Here is a 24,036-nt window from a genome sequence, read left to right as displayed (position 1 = left end):
CAACCCTAAAGCATTTCAGAATCTCACCACACTGCAGATAAGGACAACCCCAAAAGTATTTTCTTTTATCCTGCAAGCCTACTGCTGACTAACAGCTTGTGTGAGGTTCCTGTTTGCCTGGGGGTCTTTTGTTAGCCTTTTCACTTTTAGCAGACAGATGAGCGGGGCTTAATTGCTACTCTTACCAATTAGTGCTGTATGGTAAAACAGTCAGGGTGTTTTTAAGTCCCTGGCTGGCTATACCTGGAATATTTGCTCCCATTTAACACCATGTTAATAATTTGTTTTACAACGGTCATGTGAGGGCAACAGAAGGGACATGCTGGTTGCTGTCCAGCCTGTGGCATGGACCATGGACAACAGAAGGATGACTACATAAGGTGATAGGGAGGATTCTCACACAACAAGCTGTAACATCAATGAGGGAAGAGTATGATGAAACATAAAGGTGCATCACACAAGAACTGGAGTTTGTACATCTTCCAAACCATGTGCAAGAACAAGCAAGTGGAAAGACAATAGTGAGAAATAACAGTCACTAGCAGTCTAATGATGCACGTGTGCATATCATGTAACACTTTTGGCAGAATAGCATATTAGAGAGTAACAGACAAGGGGGCAAATGTATCAAAGCTTTACACCACTGTGACGTCATGCATAATCATGCAACAAGGAGCGAAGTCTTGAGATGGAATTTATTTGCCTGCCTAAAGCTTTTTTTTTAAATTGAAAGTTGCCCTTTTTGTAGCAGAAATAGCACTTTGTGCTCCTTCCCACTACATTAAATCAAACTCGTTTTCCATGGTAGTACATGGACATTCCAGTGCTACCTGCCATGGTTGTTGATGCAAAGTCATGTCTACAAAGATTGTCAGACCAGACTGCATAAAAAAGAACACCTCCTTGACGCAGACGAAAAGTTGGAGAAATGTTTTAATCTCTCCTAACATTTCAAACAGTGCATTTGTATTACACTGTACAGCTCATTCCCAATGTGTGAAATATAAAAAAAAAAATTGGACAAGCATAGGATCCTATACTGGAAAGGTAACCGTACAGTACAAAACTTATGCTAGACATCACAGACAAATAACTTTGCAAAAAAGTACAAAGGTGTGTATGTGGAGCTAGGCAGACTGTTTGTGTGCCAGCGCCGGGCAAAAGAGCAGCATATCTCAGTAGATTTGGCACTGTGAGGTTCTCTACCCTTAGCACAACGCAGAAACTTGGTTTCAGTGTTACACTATTTTGTCTGTAAATCTGCCCCAAGATATACTGTGGTAGAGTATGGGGTGGAGTGGGTTATTCACATCTTGCCAGACCCAGGAGCCTGGTGCAGTGTGAGCTGCAGATTGATAGAAAATCAGAGCAACCAACACACCAGAAAACGTTCAGAAGTTCCCACGAGCAATGGTAAAGCACAAGTATCCCAATGAACGAGGAGGTATGGGTGGACTTGCCACAGTACAGCTGTGATGAGAGCCTCTATGGTGTGGGTGATGAGAGGTTTAATGAGTGATGTTGCATGGGCAGAATAGGTATGTCAAGTATTACCATGCGTCAGGGTGCTATAATAGAGGGAGTGGTCTCTGAGTCAGTGTACAGTTGAAGCCACAGTACAACACATGCACTGGCCTGCAGCAGATCGTGCCTTGGGTGTCGCCTCGCAGTGGAAATGGAAAAAAGAGCCTGGGGAATGATTTAGTAGCAGACCCACACTGCACCGGTTGATTGAGTGGACAAAGTAATGGCCCATTACCTAAGGCCAATACCTTTATGGTCGCCGCAATCATTAATTCACATCAGTGCTAAGGGAAATTCTTGTATTTGGGGCTTCCTCATTATGTTATGAGGAGACTTTGGTTTATTCAGGACACTGCTTCATGGATGCATTGTGGTGAAAGGTGAGTTGTTCCACCTTCCCGCAGCTTATTGACCTGCACTGGTTAACAATCTAATGCGATGCAAAGTTTAAAGTACTTTGTGTTGTTCATAAAAGTACTTTTTGTACTCTTCACTAGAATGTCTAAAGGGTTTCACTGGCATGCCTGTTCCTTGATATCTGCTGTGTGTGTGCCTGCAGAGAGATGAAAGGTGGCTGGTCCTTTTCAGCCTTGGTCCCCTTACTCTGAAAAGCAGTCCCTCTCTCCTTACATCTGAAATCCAGCTGCTTATTGTTCCGCAGCCAGATGAAAATTTGACTGCTCTCTTATCTGTAAGGAACTTCTGCACTCACCTACTGGCCATGCTAATAGTGCCAATAAACATTTTGATGTGCTATACATCGTCTGCTGTCTTTCAATATCAGCTGTAAACTGTGGGTCGGCTTCACAAACTGTATTTTGTAGTACATAATGCAGTACTACAGCAGTACTACTTGCTTACCACAAAATACTATTAAAAAACCTGCGACTTCAAATCTCAGTCTCCAATTCTCCTCTATTTTCTATGGGAAGATCCCCATACATGTAGGTTTACTACTTAACAGTAAATGTGGGAGGGACTCCTTGGTATACTGAGGAGCTTAAGATGGAAAAAGCTAAATATAGACGCCTGGAAAGAACTTGGCGGGCAAGTAAGGCCCATCAAAACAGACTACTGTATAGACAGTCTCTGGCCACATATCATCTAAACCTAAAGGCAGCGAGACGTACGTTCATCATCAAGCAGATAGAACAAGCCAGTAACTCTTCGAAAGCCTTGTTTACCATAGTCAAAGATTTCTAATTCCCTAAAGCTTGTATCCAGTCTCCTATGGAGTCCCAGGTTTTATGTACCTCCCTGGTGACTTATTTTCAGGATAAGATATCCAGAATTTATGATAACTTTCCTCTGGTAGCCCCATCAGTCTTGGAAACTCTGTCCAAACTGGAGGACAGGGATAAGGCAACTACTAGTTCCCTGGAGCGCTTTGAACTGACCACCATTGAAGAGGTCTTAAAAGGCCTCTCCAAAGCAAAATCTGGGTCACCAAATGACTTGTGCCCTCCAAAAATTATGGCTCTCCTAGCCACGAGCTGTGCTCCTGCAATCAGCGACATCTTCAACTGCTCTATAACAATGTGCACCATTCCACTGGCATGGAAAGAGGCATCTGTTCGCCCTATATTGAAGAAGCCTACGGCGGATCCATCAATCCTTGGCAACTATCGGCCTATCTCCCTATTACCACTCCTGGGGAAATTGTTGGAAAGCACTATAAATAGTCAACTTAGCTCTTATTTGGAACTAAATGTGAATCCTGGACCCATTACAATCGGGCTTTCGGCCAGGTTTCAGTACCGAAACTGCCGTACTATCGGTGACAGATTCGCTCAGACAGACAATAGATTCGGGGGGCTCGACAATTCCGATCCTCCTAGATCTCTCCGCAGCTTTTGATACCATTTCTCATACAAAGCTGGCAGAGAAACTATCCGCCTGTGGTATCAAAGGGACAGCCCTGAAGTGGTTACAACATTTTCTGTCTGATAGAACTCAAACAGTCATCTTGGGCCCCTACTCCTAGGCCAAAATGACTCTGGAGAGGGGAGTTCCGCAGGGCTCTTGTTTGAGCCCTACCCTCTTTAACATTTATATGGCCCCTTTGGTGAGAACAGTTGAACAGTTGGGCTTCGAGATCATCTCACATGCAGATGACACGCAGCTTATGTTCACTATTGGAGAAAACCCAGAGAAAGAGAAAATCCGTTTTGCCATTGGCATGAAGGCGATCTATGACTGGATGACGGGAAATTGCCTTCAACTGAATCCAGGAAAAACAGAGATCATGTTGTTGGGAAAAGCAACTGATATCAGGTCAGATGATTGGTGGCCCGTCCAATTGGGCCCTACTACCATTCCCAAACTTTCAGCAAAAAACTTGGGTATAAAAGTAGATCGGACGCTGTCCATGAAGGACCATATTGTGGCCACGACCAGTTCATGCTACTATAGCCTCAGTCTTCTGCGGAAAATAACTCCCATATATGCCTACCTGTCATCGTAGGACATTAGTGCAGGCTATAGTAACTAGCCACTTGGATTACGGCAACGCGTTGCTGGCAGAAGTAGGGGAGACTCACCTGGCAAAACTGCAAGTGGTTCAGAATACAGCAGCGAGAATGATTCTCAACCGACCGGCAGGCTTTCCTTCGTTTCCGCTGCTCAGAGAACAACATTGGCTATCTGTGAAAAAGAGATCCTTTTTCAAGATATGTTGCCTCACTTATAATGCTTTGAACAGCAGAGGTCCTCTTTAACTACAAAGAAAACTTCTCAAATACTGTCCCTCTAGGAGCCTCAGATCTAGTTTGCTGGGCCTCCTTCAGGTTCCTCGTTTTCGTCTTACTCGGACTGGCGGCAGAGCCTTTTCATATCTTGCTCCAAAATATTGGAACCAGCTCCCCCAGGCTTTTGCGATCAATCCCCAATTATGGCCTTTTTAGAAAACGGCTGAAAGCCTTTTTCTTCTGAATCTTCACTCCAGTTTCTCCAATGCTTCCCGTGCAGGATTCTAATCTTCTAGTCAGCACCGAGATGCCCCAGGGTGAGTTGAGCGCTATACAAACTAATTAACATAACATAACAGGGAGAGTGGCTGGAGAATGGGGCACTCTTACTACTAAATTAAAGGATTTTAGGGAGGAAAAAGGAGAGGTTTAGGAGGCTGGAGGAGGGGTGTAGGATGCCTAAGGGGGTGGGGGGGGGGGGGGAGATTAAAACGTTTTTTAAATGTTCTCTATACTTTCCCATAGGGGGATCTTTACCGCAGTGGTGACAAACTTTGCCTACATGTCATTCAATTTAATTTTAAAAGAATTGTCTTTTTTTTTTAAAGCCCACCTTATTTTAAAAAATCCCACCCAAAGTATGTTTGAATTTACTTATTGTGTAATGAAATTACAAAAAATAATGTATAGAATTAATTTAATGTAATTATTATGAAAAAGTAAAATCAAAAAGTATTCCCATAGGCGTCCAACCTAACCACAGGTCACATTCACCAAAATGCCAATTAACGTACAGTCTCAGACTCAATCACAACTCATATGGACAACCCTCACAATTAAACATAGTGCCACAAAATAGCTGACTGTATCAAATATTTAACATAAATATATTGTTGCAAAAGATCAAAATATATCCAATATATTCTTATTATTCATATGTGTAAAATACAATTCATAGGAAAAATAAAAAACGCACAAGACAATACACTTTGTCATTAATTCATCTGCTAGTTTGTGCAAATAATCAGTACAGGCACACGACCAATACAAAATTTTCATCTAGTGTGCCGTCAAGTTCCACAAATATAGCCTCATGTATGCGTCGACGCATTTCAGTGGTATCCAACAGATTCAATCCACCTTCTTCAAGACAACAAATATATCTCTCTTTTATCAATATTTATCATTGGCACCAAGCAGGCCTCTTAATTGGTCCCCTGTTGTATATTTATTTATTTATTTATTTTTCTTCCTCTTTTCAAGGCTTGATGAGGATCTCAACCACAGAATCAAGTGATCCGCAGCAGACTCTAATGCGGGAAATCTCCCCTCATGTTGGTTCAGACTCTTAGTCATTGGAAAACCTCTCCCCTCCGCGCAAATTGCACGGAGTCGCTTACATAGGATGGACCCACCGGAATCTTGACTACTTTTAGTACAAGTACGGGTCCTCTTATTGCCTCAAAGGGGCCTCATGCTATTTTGATTGTTAATAGCGTGGTGCATCTGTACGGCTTTGGAACTTTGTTGTGTTTAAGTTAAGTTAAAAACAAAAAAGTTCCAAAGATTTATATATAAAGATACATGTTATTTTTATTAATTGAAGTGCATCTCCTTATTGAGTTGTGTGCATCATTTATTGACTATTGGTGTGTATTTGCAGATGTCTAACACTCCTGTTTGATAAGCCTAAGGCTGCTCGACCACACTAGCCCCTAAATGATCACCGCAGGATTGCTAGGGCAAGCCCCAGTCCACTCTTAAAGGAATAACCAGACTTTTTGCACAGTATATCTCGTTTTGATATACTACATGAGGTAATTGATGGGAGTGAATGTGATGTGGTTATTAATGGAGTGAAGGTGATGGGATTACTGGTAGGAGTAGAGGTGACTGGAGAGCGTTTGTGGGAGCGGAGGGGATGACATCTCTGATGGAAGTGAAAGTGATGAGAAAACTGCTGGGGGGGAGAATGTCATTCATGGGAGTGTAGTTGATGAGGCCATTGGTGGGAATGGAGGTAATAAGGACACAGGTGGGAGTGAATGTGGTGGTCATTGGTGGATGTGATGAGGTCACTGGTACGGGTAGAGGTAAAAAGATTGTCGATTGGAGTGGGAGGAGGTGATGTCTAGTGGGAGTGAATCTGATGAGAACAGTGGTAGAAATGAGGAGGTCATTGATGGCAGTGGATGTGATGAGGTGAATGTGGGAGCGAAGCCTGTGACCCTATTGAGGAGAGAGAAGGACATGAATTCTTGATGAGTGAACTTAGTCATCACTGCATTGTTGGAATAAATCCTTGTAGAGGACATGCCCCTGTCCTCTTAAAGTAACGCTTCTGTGAAGAGCTATGTTGGCATGCCGTGATAGCCGAGGACAGATGCTATGTTCATGCAGAATGACTACAGTAACTGGCAAGTGATAATGTCTAGCGGAGCCTACAGGGGATACTCACTTGCTTGATGGTGAAGTCGTTGATAAGATGATGGTTGTGTTCATTGAGATTACAATGCAGAGACACACAGTCACTCTGATAGAGAAGGTCCTGCAGTGTGTACACTCGCTGCACTCCCAAAGACCGCTCAATGCCATCTGGTAGGTAAGGGTCATAAAAGATCACGTTGAATCCAAATGCCTTGGCTCGAACTCCCACCGCCTGCCCAGCTCGACCTGCAGATAGATGACAAACACCATGGGACCAATGCTCGGAAAATCACGACTTGGAGGGAAATGTTAGTGTTTGCTAGGGTGGAGGAGAGGATTTGTCAGAATAGCTAGCAATTGCTGTTGTCCTTACAGAATCACTGTGGCAGATTGCAGTACTCTTCCTACTAAAGCCTTTTGGAGCTTTTTGGAAGAAGGAACCCCTTTATCTTTAAGACTCCCTTTACCATTGATGACACTAGTAACACTTGTCTTTCTTTTTGTTTCTTTTACTCTTCCATCGCTGATAATGGCATAATCTGGGGAGTAACTGACTTGGCTGCCTTCTTACATCCAGAAATGTATTATTTCTTCTTTCTTTCTATTTAATTTGAAAACACCAACTTTGCAGCTAGTATTGTACACCTGCGGACACATAGGAAGGTTTTAAATGCACACTCTTTCCCCCATCATTTCACATCAGGACTATAGCTTTCTCAATATATATCAAAGCTTGCATCTGCCCTACGACTCACTACTGCTGCCCCATTCATTGCATGCCTCTTCATACCATTCATACCCACATCATAAACTAGCTATCACAGTCATGCTTCCATGTTCACCCCACGCAGCCTAAATCAACACTGCTAGACTGCCTCCCACATCAGATAAGCCGCCTCCAAACCCAGGTCTGCTCTACCAGCTTTGATATCCCTCCTTTTCTCTGCTATGACCCCAAAATTGCAGTCAAGTCCATGCCATCAAAATGTGACCTGAGGAATATGCATGGGGAGACCGGAAATGGATTTAAAACGATGAGAGATTGTTGTGGGATTATTTTACTGGGGGTTTCACTTCAAGGAATGCACTACTGTTGGAGTTTATCAAAGACTGACAGGTGTGAGGGTTACTGAATACACCCAACATTATAAACCAGCTATATTTCCTTTGGCTGGTTTCCCATATTAACCCTCCGACATCCCCATGGGTTCCCATCCCAGGCCTTTCCATACATGCCTCTCGTTCACCCCATCCCTCCACTGCCCCAGCCATGTCTCCCTCTGGCCTGACTCCCTGTCCTGTAGAAAACAAAATTCCTAGGCAGTCAAATGGTTTAAACTACTTCAACAACTCCTCAACACAGACAACATGATAAGGAGAACTCAGTGTATATGTATTAATGCTCTGTCTATTTCAGACCATTTTTGGGCTTTGTGATATTTGTGTGATTTTGTATTTCACTGAAACTACGTTGCATCAGAATTAAGTATTGTTCACAACATTATTTGAACGAAAGTTCTTTTAAAAAATGAATTAAATACATTTCCAATACGTTTTAACGCAGCTTAATTATATCCACAATGAGTTATCATGTTGTCTGTGTTGATGAGTTGTTGAAGTAGTTTAAACCATTTGACTGCCTAGGAATTTTGTTTTCTACTGTATTATTACCCTGTCCTAGGAGCTCTAGAAGAATTACAGGGGGTCCTTGATATTTGCATTACTGACTCCCTGTCCTGCCATGGCTTCCACGTCCAAGCCAAGCTTCCATGCTAGCCATCCGCCTCTCACGCCAGTCACCCGCCTCCCACGGCTGAGCCTCATTCTCTAATCACATTAGGTGTTCTTCATTTAACATGACCCCTGAGGTGGAACCGGTCTCGCTTTCGACAGCTTGGGTTGTGCAGAGGGCTGCTTTTGTAGATACTGTCTCTGTCTTTATACATCCTGGTGATTTAGAATTCTGCTTCTCTCTGGGGACGGTTTATGAACGTTTCCAAGACTTTACCTCGACCCACTGTCTTTATCTGTTTCGTGGTCTGTCTCTGTTTGGCCAATCTACACCAGAAGTGCTGTTGCAGTATTCTTTGTGCCACTGGGCCAAAAATGTTGGCCCACAAACACCCCCATCCCTCATCACCACCAACCCTGCTTCAAGTCTTCCTGCAAGCTTCTTTGCCTTCATGCCACACTCCAACACCCCCAGGTCTTTTCCCAACATAAATCTCCAAGAAAACTGGAGGCGTGGACTAAAAACGACTGGGGACAGTAGATACTGCAACTGCCCCAGCTTGATGAATTTGCTGGTAATAATAAACTCTACTGCATTTCCGGCTTTAGGTGAATATTGCACCCAGTTGGGAAAAAATCGATATCCCCTGCCCTCCTATATGATAATTACAAAAGTAGATGCAAAAACACACTGCAGCAGCTTTTGTTGTGCGGTGGGAGATGTATGGGACTAGTCCGGCCCAAGTATTCCGCGGACGAAGCAAGCCCTCTGTCATTGAACCTGAGGGTCCTAGGCACTGAGAGAGGATAGAGTCCCACTGTCATTGAACCTGAAGGCTGCAAGGTCGGCAGCAGACCAAAAGCCTGATAGTATTACTACAAGGAGCCCCAAACACCTGCAGGAGACCAGAACCGCACTGAGAATAAAACTGAGGGCGGAAAAGTCTGTCTGGAAGCCATTAACTGAGAGTCTGGAACACTGACAGCATCCTCGAGCCCCGCTGTCCTTAACAGAGGGCCTCAGAGAGAGAAGAAGGGCAACACTCCTCATTCATGAAAACTGATGGGTCAGGCCCATTCACCAGCCCAGACCTACAGTATCATTACAAGAGACACTGGCGTCAGGCCAGACACATGCCCACATTTGTGCCCACCCCAACCGGCGACAGTGGTGCCGACCACACGGAGGTTGTAAATGAGGGCCTCGGACACTGGCAGTAGGCCCAACCACTGCTATCAAAATACAGGGGTCTCGCTCCACTGACAGGAGCCCAGAAACTCATTGTCATGAATACCAAGTGCACAGACCACTCGTCCACTCACCTTTAAAACTGAGGGCTCCAGACACTAGCAGCTTGTCAGAGCCAATTCACCATTAAAACTGTGCAGTCATTTGTTTGAAGAGGGTCAGGGAGCATGGCTATGGTTGAGTAGTAACAGGGGACCTTCAATATAGTTTGGAAGACCCCTATCGTTTCGCGTTTCATCAGGCTTTAGGCGGTGCCAGTTAGAGGCTGGCACACACGAAGTGAAATCAGGCATGCATATATCTGTCAAGGAACCCTCCTACCATTCCAGTCTAGTGCCGCTAAAAGAAGGTTCAGGCTGCAGCCATGTTTTCATATCCAAACCAATCCAATCTTTCTATATTTTGGTCCGTGCATCATAAAAGAACATTGCAAAAACATATACGATATATAAAAACAGTTTAACATTTTAAAACCCAAATAAAACCATGATACAATTGAGACAAGGACAGTTAAAAGATCAATCAGCATTTGGTTCATTACTGATTACTAAAAAAGCCTTACGTGCTCACCACATAAAAGATAAAAAACGATAAAGCGTAAAAAATTGGCATTTGAGTTTAAAAGTTTCTTCACAACGCCTTGTACCCTGGTTCCTGCACAGTTGTACCAGCCATCTTTGTCTAATTTTTTATATCCCGGACAAAACAAAATACATGGAATTCGGTCTCCTCTTCCATACTGCATGCAGGGCACCCCAAAGCAGAGCTGCTGGTCAATTCACGCAGAGGGAGAGAACCATGCCTGAACTGTACATAGTTTCCTAGCTAGGGCTGGTTATATTTCATCTAGGCATGGCTCCAATTTATAGGTATCCCTTATGTTCAGAAAATTAACTGTGAGAGAACCGGTGGCAGGATTGTCATGGAGTTGGGCGAGTTTAACCCCCTCCCCCCTGTAGCTACTAACTAGTTATTTACGTGAGATTGTAGCACAGGTACCTCCAGGTTACGTCTACCAATAGAATCCACAAGGATCCCAGTAAAAACCTACCTTGGATTAGGTACTCTAAAAATGGACTAAAAATTCGTAGAAAAACATTTGTTTTTCTAGAGTCCCCTCACTCACCTAGGGTTGCCCCAGGGTGACATGCTTCATCATAGGGGTACTCGCAGGCATCTACTGTCTGGGGCATGCTGCAACATGCGTATTATGTAAGAGCACTTTTTTATTTGTACTATGTGTAGTGCTGTGCATGTGGAGTGAATAAAGTGAAAAATGGATAAAAATTACCTAGATAGTGAGCCCTAACTTTATTCTGCTCCTATCTGGTAAATGTTAATAAAATGGGACTAGTAACAGAGAACAGTAACAATTATGTGAAGCTGTCCCTAATTACTTTGTCGACATGTTTCGTGGTTACCCCAACCACTTCCTCAGGACTACACAAGGACCAGCTCGAGTTGGATACCATTCATGTGCGGGTTAGGACAGGTTGTGTGAGCGGGGTTGAAGACCATATATTTTGTCTTCTGTATATTGATCTCCGACCCCCTGTCTCTGCAAAACTTGCCAAAACCATCCAGGATTCTCTGAATACCCATCGGTGATTTAGAAAGCAGGATGGTATCATCTGCAAACATCACTGCCGGGATTAACCTGTGTGCTAGCTTAGGAGCGTCTATGTCCTTCAACGTGCTCAATGTATCAACCAGTCCATTGATATAAAGACAAAACAGGATGTGAGCCAGCACACAGCCCTGTCTAACTCCTCTGTTTATTGGAATGGGCGGAGTGAATTCCCCGTGCTTCCCATGACTGATTTGTGCATAATTGCCCTCATGCAGTCTTCTTAACATGTTCAGGAGATAATAGGGAATTCCAAGGTCGCTTAATAGCACCCAGAGGGCATCTCCTGGCACTAGATCAAAAGCACTTTTGAGATCCACAATGACTAAGTATAGGCTACCACCTTCCTGATGCACTGTTTTCCAGTAAAGGAGTTGTAGCCTAAATAGTTGGGGCCTTTTTTTACAAGCCCCTTGCGCCACTTTTGCGTCACTTTTCCCATGTTAAAAATGATGTAAAAGTGGCGCAAGCGGCTTGTAAATCTGCCCCTTGGTCTATAGTGGATGTTTTTTCCCTGAAATCAGCTTGTAGAGGACTCATAACTTTATGTTCCTCCCACCAGGTCTGTAAGCGATCCAATAAGGTCCTTGCAAAGATTTTGTTGTGTTACGTCAATCAGACTTATTGGTCTATAGTTGATGGGTAATAATGGGGACTCTTTTTTATACACTAGAAGAATCTCAGCTCCAGCCCAAGTTGCGGGGAATGCCAGCCCTTGTAATATAGCGTTTAAAAGCACCCAAAAATATGGTCCCCAGGTGTTAGGTTCAGCACAGAAAAGATCCCAAGAAATCTTGTCCAGACCTGGGGCTTTACCAGGAGCTGTTTTTCTTAAAGCACTGACAACTTCTGTCAGGGTCAACTCAGGGGTCTCTGTGAGGGTGTTTTGTAGTGGCTGAGTTGCTGGGGTCTGGGTGCTAACCTCAGTCTCCAGCGGGGCGTAGAGGGCCTGGAAATGTTCTTTCCAACTATCAGCCACTATATTAGGCTCTAGAGCCGCCTTTCCATTCCTACTAGCTGTAGTTACAATGTTCCAGAAGGCTTTATATCCTTAACCTCTAGGGCCTGTTTCAGAGATGCCCATTGGTCCATTTCCCATGATTTTTTTGCAAGTGCAATGGTGTCTTTATAGAAAGCCCTCGCAGTTCAAGTTTGTAGATTTTACTCTTAGATTATATGGCCTCTATCAGGGCCCTCTTCGCTTCCCGACAGCTGTGGTTAAACCAGGACCGCTTAACCTTTGCCCCCCCGCCCGGGTGCACACTGGCCAGAATATGTCTACCAGTATAGCGGTCATTGCCTCATGCAACTTAGCAACTACTATTGGGGATGCAACAATACCATCTACAGTTGATAACTTTGCTACTTCCAAAAGAGTTGGCATGATGGATTCATACAGGGAGGCCATTCTTTCAGGCGATTGTTCGATCCATATCCATCTTACTTTTTGCCTACCATTGGTAAGTGATAGTCTATCATCTATCGTTGTAGAAGGAACAGAGTTCTCCCCAGCATCTGACAGCTGCAGTTCCAAGGTTATAGCATTATGATCGCTGTCATGCCATGGTAGGACAGAGAACTCAACGACCCTATTCCACATTCTAGTTTCTATCAGGATGTAGTCTAGGATGGAAGAGTAGCCAACCCTATTGAAGGTGTGTTTCCCAGGAGAATCAGATCTGGTTCAGCTGTTGCAGGCTCGTAGGGAGTGATTTTAAGTGAGCAACTTAATCTGAAGAGCCATCCGTGTCCATGCCCAGATTGGAGGAATGTTAGACTCAGCGATAGCCCAAAGCACATCCTCCTCAGTGTGCGGTGTATCATTAAAATCTTTCATTGGCTCAAATTGACAATTAAAATCACCCCCTATAAATACCAAAACATTTTTGGTGAATCTAAGAATTAGGCGGTCTAATTGATCTAGGGTCAAGGATTCTTGACTAGTCCTCATGGTCCTTGAATAGACATTGACCAGAACTATTTTGAGGTTTGGGGAAAAGGTAAGCATGATACACAAGATGTCATAAGAAAAGGACTCCAGTTGAGTAACCGTACAGCCTAAATGGAAACCTACCCAGATACATAGCCCCCCAGAGGGCCTTCCCCTTGAGGAGCCAGCTATTTTGAAGGTTGCAAACCCCATACGTCCATGTTTCCTGGAACATGCATATATCAAACATATCAACAAAATCCCCCCAGTCGGGACAACTCAGTTTGCTCTTAAGGCCTGCAATATTGATATCACAAGATAATGGGCACAGATTCAGGAGCTTTGAGATTCTTGTCAGGAGACGGGGTCCCTCACTCACAGGGATTCAGGAGCTTTGCATTATCGCAGTGTGAATGGAGGTTTTTAATTCCATGGAGCACACAGCGAGCTGAGCTGAACCACCACACAAGGCCATGAAGTGATGTGCCAAGGATCACGCAGTTTCAGAAAACGGGCAAGCTGAGATTCAAACCTAGTTTTCCTGCTTTCAAAGTATCTTCCACTGTCCCAAGACCACACCTCTTCCCAAGCAAACCTTTCAAGGATTCATAAATGCCAGTCCACAAAACTTCAACATAAAAATAGTTACAGAAAGATAACCAGAACTAGTGAATCATCTGCTTTTCTTCTTACTTGTGAGTGGTTCCTGTAAAAATCTTCAATACCTCTTTAAAGATATCTCGTATTTCAGTGACCAATGTTATGTGTTTACCTGGTAATACGTTTTTCTTGGTTGGAAACAGTAAGTATTAGCGTAAATAACGCTTCTAGTTGAGTAGTGCCAGAGTATTTTACATGGCTGTGGGTGATGCTTTATATATGGGTTTTATTATACCTACTATACGTAAAATGTTTCCAAGTCTGGTGAATATTATTTACGATCTATAATCACGTTTCTATAGCATTCTCAGAAGAAAATGTGTTAAAAATCGAAGTAACTATCTTGATTCTGAAAAATGAAATACTAGAAAGAAAAGCTTCAACACTGCTTAAGTAACTAACCTATCATGCAAACTGAATTTTTTTTATTTTTTATTTGCATTTTCTTCGGTACAGTACAAAACCACATCAAATATTCAAAACATCTTATTTCTGTTTTCAACACAGGCATAGTGGAATTCGGCAATAATAGCACATAAGGTATCAATGACTTCAAGTAGTTACTGTCAACGAGATCTTCATTCCTGCACCCTCTCCCTCCCCGGTATCCCCTCCCCCTCCTACTGCGAGTCCGTGAGTGCAAGACCATAATAGTGTAGCCACGGCTTCCATATTTTCCAGAATTTTTTTGGGCACCCCCTCGCCGTGTAAGTCGTTTTCTCCCCCAGCATGTACATGTCCATACCTTTCCGCCAATCTTCTATCGTTGGGTTGATCGCAGCACCCCAGGCCCTTGCCAAGACTCTTTTAGCTACCACCAAACCCAACTGGAGCAACAACAACTTCACTTTGGGGAGATCTACCTCCGCCATAAGAAACGGCCAGTGGACCGTGTCAAACGCCTTCTCGGCATCAAGGGACAGTATAAGATGTGGGTCAGTCCTATATCGCACCATTTCCAACCAGTTAGAGACCCCTCTGAGATTCAGTCTTGTCGATCTCTTAGGCATAGAGCCTGACTGGTCCCTATGAATGAGTCCATTATTGACCCGAGTCAGTCTATTAGCCAAAATTCTGGCCAGAATCTTAGTCTCCACATTTATAAGGGAGATGGGACGATACGAAGCGCAGCTCTGTGGTGGCCGCCCTTCCTTAGGTATCACCACTATAGTGGCCGTCCGGAGATCTTCGGGAAGCGCACCTGTGTCCCTCGCCTCCAGGTACATCTGCAAGAGATGTGCGCTGAAAAATGCCCCATGTTGCTTGAAAAATTCCGGCGGTATCCCATTAGGACCCGGGGACTTTCCTGTTTTCATCTGACTTATAGCTTCTACGATTTCTTCTTTTGACTGTCCCGCCTCCAGCGTTTGCGACTCATCAGACTCTGTTCGCAGGAGCTGTATAGATTGTAAATATGTGTGAATCTGCTCAGCATCCACGAGGGGGCTTTTCGCATAAAAGGCTTCGTAATATCCCGCAAAGGCGTGTGCTATTGCATTTGGGGTTACGTAGGTCGTACCATCCTCCAACTGTATTTGAGCTACCCATCTGCTTTCAAGCTCTTTCTTGCTGAGCCACGCCAGCAATCTACCCGTTTTGTCACTTGCATCATATAGTCTTCTATGCATGGCCTGTATTGCATTCTGCGTATCCCTTTTGGCTAGTGCAAGTTATTCCTGCCGCAGGAGCTTTAGCTCTCTCAGCTGGCCAGGGTTGTCGCCTATGATGACTCGTGATTCAGCCTGCAGGAGCTGGGCTTCAAGTCTTGCTATCTCCTCATTTTCCTTGCATTTCTTGCGTGCAATAATATTCTGGGCTCTGTCCCGAAGGACTGTCTTGTATGCCTCCCACAAGACAATAGCGGAATCCATCGACCCCACATTCTCCCGGAAATACAGTTCCGTGTCCACTTTAATCTCACGGGCTACCTGTGGGTCCTGTAACTCCCAAGGGATCAATTTCCAGTCCTTAAATTGTTGTTGCGATCGAGCCCCTACTGTCAGCCATAGCGGTGAGTGATCTGAGAGACCCCTCGCCAGGTATTCAATCCTTTGTACTTCCCCTACAAATATGTAATCTAATCTAGAGAAGGCCTTGTGGGCCCCTGAATAAAAGGAATACGCTTTTGTCTTGGGGTGGTGTCGCCGCCACAGGTCAGTGAGTGTCAAGTTATCTGTGAACCTTTTGAGTGGGGTTTCCTTGGGGCCCCCCTGTTGGGCTGTCGTGCGATCCCATGTGGGATCCATCACATCATTAAAGTCCCCTCCGATAATGTGGGTGTGAGAACCGGCCTCAAGAAGGATGGCAACCAGTTTGTCCATCGTTTGCTTCTGTAGCCGGGGGGGTGCGTAGACACTAACCAGGGTGATCTGTCGTCTGTCCCAAAGCCCCTGTACTGCCACGTATGTTCCGTTAGGGTCACTCCACGTACGCTCTATCCTAAACGGCGGATTTTTCCTTATTAATATGGCAAACCCCCTCACCCCAGTGGAGAACCCCGCATGCGCCAGTGTAGTGTATGGTATACGACCCAGAAAATTACACCTCGTGCCCCTCAGGTGCGTTTCTTGTAGGAGAATCACGTCTGGCTTTAGCCGCTTACAGAACGACGCTACCAATCCGCGTTTGACCTTACTCCCCATCCCGTTGACATTCCACGATAAAACAGAGTATGGGGTCTGATTAACTGTCATCCTTGCTTAATTCCAACATGCCGTGGTCATCCCTCTGCCTCGCATCCACCTCCCTCCCCCCCCGAATGGCTGCAACCAATACATTCCTGCGTTTTCAAAACAAACCATCGTGCTCCACCCCCACCCCACCCCCCACTCACCCCTCACCCAAGTGACTCTCCCTCTGGTCAACATGACCAACTTTGTCATCTGGATCAGGAGAGGTCTGTCGCCCACCCCTCAAACTTTAGGCCTGCTAACTCCCCCCACCCCCTCTATAAACTACCCCTCACCCCCAATTAACCACAATCTCAGTCACTCACAATAAGAACCCCCCACCCAACCAAGCTCAAACAGTGAAAAAATCCACAAGGAAAACCTCCGACCATCAAAAAAAAACAACAATTTTGGTAAAAAAGGAAGGAACAGACACAAATGACTACCGGGGAGGAGGGGGGAAGGAGGAAGAACAAGGGGAAACACAGAGGGAAATAAAATAAACTAAGCTCAGATACACCAAAAGGAAACTGCACACGTAGGGAGGCGCAAGCCCCCGTCTATCTGCTTACTGCCCATCTAGTTCTCTGCGCCCAACACTGCTCAACATTCGGCTGCATCTTCAGGTCGCAGTTGCGTTTCTGCGCTGGTTGTCAAGTCTGTCTCTCCCGGATTTTCCAGAAGAGCAATGTTCCGCATCAGGGGATGCTCCCCCTCCAAGTCCATGGTAAGATCCTGATCCGTACCATCCATCGACTTCCGCCGGGCCTCTCCCGTCTCCATCTGTCGCTCCTGTGGCATGCCCCTTCGGGAGGTGCTTTCCAAGTCCGAGGCTCTCGGCGTCCGGCCCGGAGCTCCTCTCGTGCCATACGGTGTTGTCCTGTTGTGGCCTCTTTGTATCGAGTCTCTTTCTCTCCATTCCCCTGTCTGTTCCCGGGGTCTATTAGCAAACTGAATTTTGCGTCATCGGCTGCAACTCAAAAACGTGAAAAAACAATGGCATCTGTGTGCTCTGATGGTACAGCAGCACTTACATCGGTACTGAGCCTGCCTTGCTGCACACCCTGGGCATATTTATAAGCCCCTATCGCCACCACAACGTCACTTTTAGTGACGTTGTGGTGGCGATAGGGGCCTCGCCTTATTCACAAGGCAGCGTTAAGCTACTTAACGTGGCTTAACACTGCCTTTTGAATAAGGCCCCCTTTCATGCTGTGATTAGCGTGAAAGGGGTGTGCAGTGGGTGTTGTGGTGGCTGTTCCATCGCAACACCCATTGATTATGACTCTGCCCCTATTCACAATGGCAGCATAAATAGGAGGCAGCGCCAAAATTAAGGCCAGGAAAACCCTGGTGTTAAGTTGGCGAAAAGAGGAGAAATGCTTTATTTCTCCTCGTTTTTCCTTTTTCTATGTGTGCTGTCTTGTGCAACACACATGGAAAATGCTAAATGCCATGGTTTGTTTATGTACAGGAAGGTGTCCCTTCCTGTACATAAACAAACCTTTTTTTCAAATGCCGTTTTGTAACTTGCATGTGTGCTGCATGAAGCAGCCTTGCGCTTCCGAAGTGGCGGAGAGAGGCGTTAAGCCAAGAAGGCTAACACCTCTCTCCGCCACTTCCTTTTGAATATCCCCCCTTGTTGTGTGAACCTGTTCACTGCTTCCCTGTCCCGTCTCTCCTTGCCATTAGCCCGTCCCTACTGTACATGGCCACCTGAGTGCTCCTACACCCACTTCATGATGACGCAATGTGGGCATGGGCCTAAGTATGCCTTTTCTTTGCATGTAGCTGTCTCAGAGTGGATTATTTTACATTTCTGCATTACCTATTGGTGTAGACAGCTGGTAGAGTAGAAGATACCTGATTTGTGTATACTGTTCTGTAATTTCACAACCCTAATCTCTGGTGGCTTTGCTGATAGTATGTGTGGTGTAGAGTCAGAGGTTCCAGGGCTGGCCTCTGGTGAACGCTATGGGAGTGAGCTGTCCGAGTATGTACTGATATACAATGCTGAGGACCAGGGGCCACCAAGTAGCAATAGTGCAACTTGTGCAGTGACACCAGGGCCCAGTGTTTCAATTATAGCTGCTGATGTACGACTAAACTAGGGGACGAGACCCCCTGCATCAGGGCCTACGGCACCTTTGTCTAAGACACTACCGTGCGTCCTATGCCTGTGGGGCCTGGTTTCAGATGAAGGACTATCTGGTTGCTTTTGGGAGAGAGAGAAGGCTGTCTCTGGTGCTATGGGATTATATGTTGTTGAATCTCCCTTGTAAATCTGGCGGTGACAGAAGTTACTCTCTCTGCTGACAACTGACAGAGATGACTGCCACCTTTCTCACAGACAGCACCACCCAGATAGTCACTCGTCATTGCATAGTTCAGATGGATTCTGAAAGATACCTCTCTTTCTCACAAAGAGTACAAAAACAGCAGCTGTCCCTGAACGAGTTTACCAGAAACAGTGACTTCTCACACATTGTACTAAGAACTGTCACCCCTCACAGACACAGCCACCTAGATACACGCGCCTGCCATCACAGAGTCCCTGACTGCCTTTCAATGGCCAGCGCCTCCACCCGGTTTCATTTGGTGTTGAAAAGTGACATATTCTGGTGGATTCCTTGTTAGCATGGGCAGCTGTCTGTGATGGTAGGCTCTTTGCTTCTGGATGGTGGTTTCTCAGGTGGGGGACTGTCCCTCGCATACTCTGTAATGCCGAGTGTCTGTTTGTAGGTGTCTCTGGCTGTGAGATGAGGCAGTATCAGGTAGACCCTGAGACAGAGGAAACTGTCTCCAGATGTCTCTGTGAGAGATGCTGTCTCTGGTTGATCCTTTGATGGTGGATGGATACCAGGCTGTGGCTGGACACTGTGAGAGAGGTCACCATGTCTGCTACTCATCCCTTGAGGACAGGGATTCTCTCTGGTGTAATGGATGCACACAGGCTGTGAGCCAACTTACCAAAGCCAATGAGCCCCAGAGTCTCCCCTCGGATCCTCGCTGCTCCCGAGGCCACCTCCCGGATGTGCTCCACGCTCTGCACCCTGGTGCCTTCCCGCAGGGCCTGGTAGAGCCAGGTGTTCCGGCGGTAGAGGTTTAGGATGTGGCAGGTGCTGGAGTCCGCCGTCTCCTCCACCGCTGCAGAGGGGATGTTGCAGACCGCAATGCCTGCAAAGAGAAAGGTCGATGGACTTGAGGGCATCAAGAGCCTTGGACATTTACATCGCGCATGAGAGAATGAATATAGTCAATATTAGTCTCAATGCCCTGACTGCAATGAGAACAACATACATTTCTTCCATGTGACATGGGCCTGTCCAAACTGAAAACATACTGGGAAAAAAACAGCAGATCTAGTTACTGACTGTAGGAATAGACAATTGATTGCACCGAAGACATATTTTTCATGAACGCCTCTCCACAGCCCAAAGAAAGAATTACCCAGCAAGTTTGCGGATCAGGCACTGGTTGTGGCCAAAAGACAGACTGCACTGAGCTGGAAGGCAGGGACTTTGAAACGGCAAGAAGAAGGGTTAAAATGGGCAGACTGTGAAAGCGCTCTAGCACATGGACACAAAAAGAGGGCAGTGAAAGCTGAGGTACGCGCATGCATGGGATGCACTAGTGAGTGTACTGGAGACACCAGGATGGATGAGTAAAATATGACTTATGGTAGGAAAGCCTGTCAAGGGGAGACACGTCCGCGGAGAACGAAATCTAGGTGTTTGGTTGGGAAGTGAGATTGCGCCCAGAGTAGTTGGGCAAAGCAACAAACACCGTGTCTCTATCTTCCCCAGAGGTGACAGATTTAGCACATGAAAAAAGAATGGCAGGGGTGGGGAGAAAATGGGGCAGCGGGTGGTGGATCAGGTTGGGATAAAGCAACATGAACAGGGCATGTAGCATGAGGTAGGAAGCAACTCGATAGTGGCAGAGAAGCAGTCAAGGGAAACAACAACACAGGGGGACAGGAGGTAGAAGGACACGAGGGAGACACCAAAACAGAGTATGGAGTGATGTGGCGGAAGAGGTACACAGGAGGCACAGTGAGCAGCCACGAGAGAGAAAAAGCAAACCGAGCACATAGGGGTGGGTATTGGGGGGGGGGGGAGCAGAAAAACAAGAGTGAGTGAGTGAGTTGGAAAACATGAACTGTGAAGGAGTGCTTAAACCCACCCCCCCAAAAAAAGTAGGTTCCTAAAAGTGAGAAGTGAAAGAACACAAGTCAGCCAGTCAAGAGGATGGTAAAGAGGTTATACTGCAGGGGAGGGACAAACACAAGATGGACAAGGAAAGTCATCAAATAACGAGCAAGCAAATGGGCATGACTATAAAGCCATGCAATGGTATGCAATGGGCAGGCTTTAAGCCCCTGGAAGTTCAAGCAAATGAGAGCGACAATAAAGCCTATCAATAATAAGCAATTTGTGGGCTCTTGGCCCTTGTAAGTTCTTGGTTGGACCCCAATAGATCCTTCACAACAGGGCAACTTACGCTGTCTTTCTGAAGCACCTTGTTCTACTGTTGTGTTGGAATTCAAAAGTTTAACTTTTAACTTGCGCTGTCCAGATAGGCTCAACCTAAAATAATTGTCTTAATCTAAGTACAAATTATAGAGGGAAGCGCTCAAGAGTAGAAAGTCAATCAGCCAGTTTAAGAAAGCTTACTCCACTTACTGCTATTTTTAAACACATTGTTGGATTTTTTTCTTTACCTTTTTGCTTTAAAACAAGCAAAATGAGCTTAAGTGACGAACAGGACTGTAGGAACTCGGATGGAGAGGCAGGCTTCAACATTGAAAACTTGAATTGACCTACCATGAGTCCAAAGCATGGGAGAATGGGCATTGCCCGCATGCCTAAAAGAATACACAATCCTGGAAGGCTTTGATTCATCATGAGAAGAGCATGCAAAGGAGCCCTTCAAAATGTGCCTTCACAACCAGAGGATAGTCTCACCAGTAGTAAAGTGTTCCCGCAGACTCCTATGTGTACCTGACATAGTCGGACCTAGTCACTTTAACCCTTATGTGCGTTGAATGAAGGGTGACCAACAAGACACTACTTAGAGCATGAATCTTCAAGGATTAGATTTGTATTATGTTCTGAACTCTTCTTCCTAGTTACCATAAAGACTTATCAATAGAAGAATGTTTCTTAAGGAGTCTGTGGGCTGTTCCTCAAAGATCTTCTCTCACTTCTAGGATAGACTAATCTCTGTTGGGTGCCTATGAATCGGTACATGACCAGAGATAATAGAGCCAAGAGCCCAATCTGGAATGTCTAGCCTAGGGATATGAACTCTGAAAGCAGCTGCATGACTGAGTGCACTACGGAGAGGGGGCAAAACACACATACTCATATGATTAGGAAAGCTACCATATGCCACACATTCCTATCCCAGACACATACTCTTGGAACTTGGACTTGTATCTGGAGACTCCACCTAATGACAATGGTAGATTTGTGTACATCTACTGGTGGCATCTTCTACAAGACTTGAAAATGTACAAAGGGTCTTCTGGATGGTCAAATTAATGTAGGCAGAACAGTGACTGACAAAACAAAGTAGACACACAACCAAAGTAGGCTCAGATTGTGAACTACTTCAAGTCTTCATCTGGTGCTTTAGCTTAAGCAGAACCTAGATACACCAATCCTTCATTTCGTTTGTGTTGTGAAGTAGCAGAAGTAGCCTGCTCACCAGGATCCTGCTTGGCCCTTGTAGATCTATAGATACATGTGCAGCTGTATTTCATCAATGCTATTGAATGATGGATTGACCACTTTGATGATCCGGGCCCATAGAGTCTGTGAACTGCCTCAAACATGTCAAGGGAATCTACTTCAATTCGTAATTTTAAAAAAGCAAGTATGCAATGTAAAATGATGTCTTTTAAAATAACAATAAAGTAAAATGACAGCTTAACAATCAAAATATCAAATGTCTCAAGAAATAGCGTTCTTTTAACTCTGCACATTTTGGGATGGAGATGAAGACTGCAAAAAGCACTCTTTGTTCTGCAATGGACAACACAACTGATACAGGAGATGGTGCTCCAAAGCATCTAATTACAGGTTCTCAGGAATGAGTTTAAAGCCTCTTCAGTTCTCCAAATATCTTACAATGGCCATAGAAAGATCAAATGGTTTCCTTGCTGGAGTCACATGGTTACCTTTTGTTGCTCCTTCTGATGTATTCTAATTATCTACTAATCCCACAAAGACTTGAAAAATCTTCTGAGTTCTCTATACAGACCATTACTTAATCTCTATACAATTCTCTTCCAGCCGTACTCTGCTCTCTAATGTCTTCTAGTGTAGGTATGTATGGTAAATAGAACCACCTTCCTATTAGTTTTTAAGATGGACATTGCTCTACTCCAAGAAATGTAAAGGGAGCAAAACTTTGTGTTAGTGTTGTGTACACAGATTGAGTTTAACCCCAGAACACTAGACAATCCTTGGGTCCACTGGAATTTCTCTATCTTCTGCAGACATTCCCATGCTGCCCTGGGTGATCCAAAAGTGTTCCTCCATCACTGCTGAGGTTGTCTTCTGCCCATCATGCTCCAAGGAGATGACAATTGATAATAGCTGATTTAAGGCTTGGAGGGCACAAGCTTTTGAACATGTATTACTTGTGGTGGGAGGGGTTTCTGGTGCTTCTTCATTAAATAATTTTTGCCCACCCTCAACAGAAGTCTTCACTATTTTTGACAGTGTTCGTTCTGTGTGCTATGTAGATGTTGCATAATTGTTGCGTAGCTGTGAGGCCAAATGTGATGTAAAAGTGTCCTACATAGCACACACGAATTTTAGTAAATTAGTTGTTTGCATTTCGGATATCCTTTCTTTGGCCACCAATATAATGATACCTTAAGGCATATGGCTCAGGGACCCTCTGGATGTCTGAGTGCCTGAGGTACACAGACTCCAGGAACGATAGCTAAGCAATCAGTGTCCCATATGGTGTTGGGCTTTGACGATCAATGGAGCAACCTCCCTTAAAGTATCCGAGGAAGCTACATACTGGCCATCTGAGGCCTACCCTCTTGCATGCCCTGTGAAATCCTCAGAAGGATGCTCACAGTTTGGTTTTGCCGGCATCTTACAACTGAAAGGCAGTTTGGTCTTCGGGTGATGGGGTCTTTATTCCACTGTCCCTCAAACCAGAATAACTACTGGCTCCCTTGAGCTAGTCACTCCTACTTAATGTGGATTTAAAGAAGCTTCCGATGTGCAAGCACAGAGGGATATTTTGTTAATATAGTGACAGCAGGAGTTAGTAGTATCAGTCTCCGCTTGATGGACGCTAAGTGTCGGCTTCAGTAGTCCAAGAGAGATGGTGCCTCGCTGCTAGCTCAATGTACACAGGCTGCAAGCTAGTGTGGGCTAACAGCGAGCTGCAAAAGCTACAGACCAATGTGCACTAAGAGCAAGCATCGGTGACCATCGTCTATTCTTATGGCCCTGTCTTAATTCAATTTTTGCTGACTACATCATATTCAAAGGTGGGTTGTT

The 24,036-nt window shown here is 45.0% G+C and overlaps 1 protein-coding gene across 2 annotated transcripts in view; it reads right to left on the bottom strand.

Moving 5' to 3' along the window:
- CTBP2 (C-terminal binding protein 2) overlaps positions 1–24,036 on the bottom strand; it is a 150,276-nt gene that overhangs the window by 36,775 nt on the left and 89,465 nt on the right. For both annotated transcript variants that reach the window (XM_085601469.1, XM_085601479.1), the window contains exons 4-5: positions 19,475–19,681; positions 6,670–6,884 (exon numbers count right to left, since the gene is read on the bottom strand). In XM_085601469.1, coding sequence (XP_085457595.1) covers positions 6,670–6,884; positions 19,475–19,681 — 422 coding nt within the window. The remainder of the gene's footprint in view (positions 1–6,669; positions 6,885–19,474; positions 19,682–24,036) is intronic.

The sequence above is a fragment of the Triturus cristatus genome, chromosome 1_2, assembly GCF_964204655.1.
Source record: "Triturus cristatus chromosome 1_2, aTriCri1.1, whole genome shotgun sequence".
NCBI classification, from domain to species: Eukaryota; Metazoa; Chordata; class Amphibia; order Caudata; family Salamandridae; genus Triturus; species Triturus cristatus.
The sequence above is the reverse complement of the archived record's forward strand: the minus strand, read 5'-3'. Positions and strand labels throughout refer to the sequence as shown.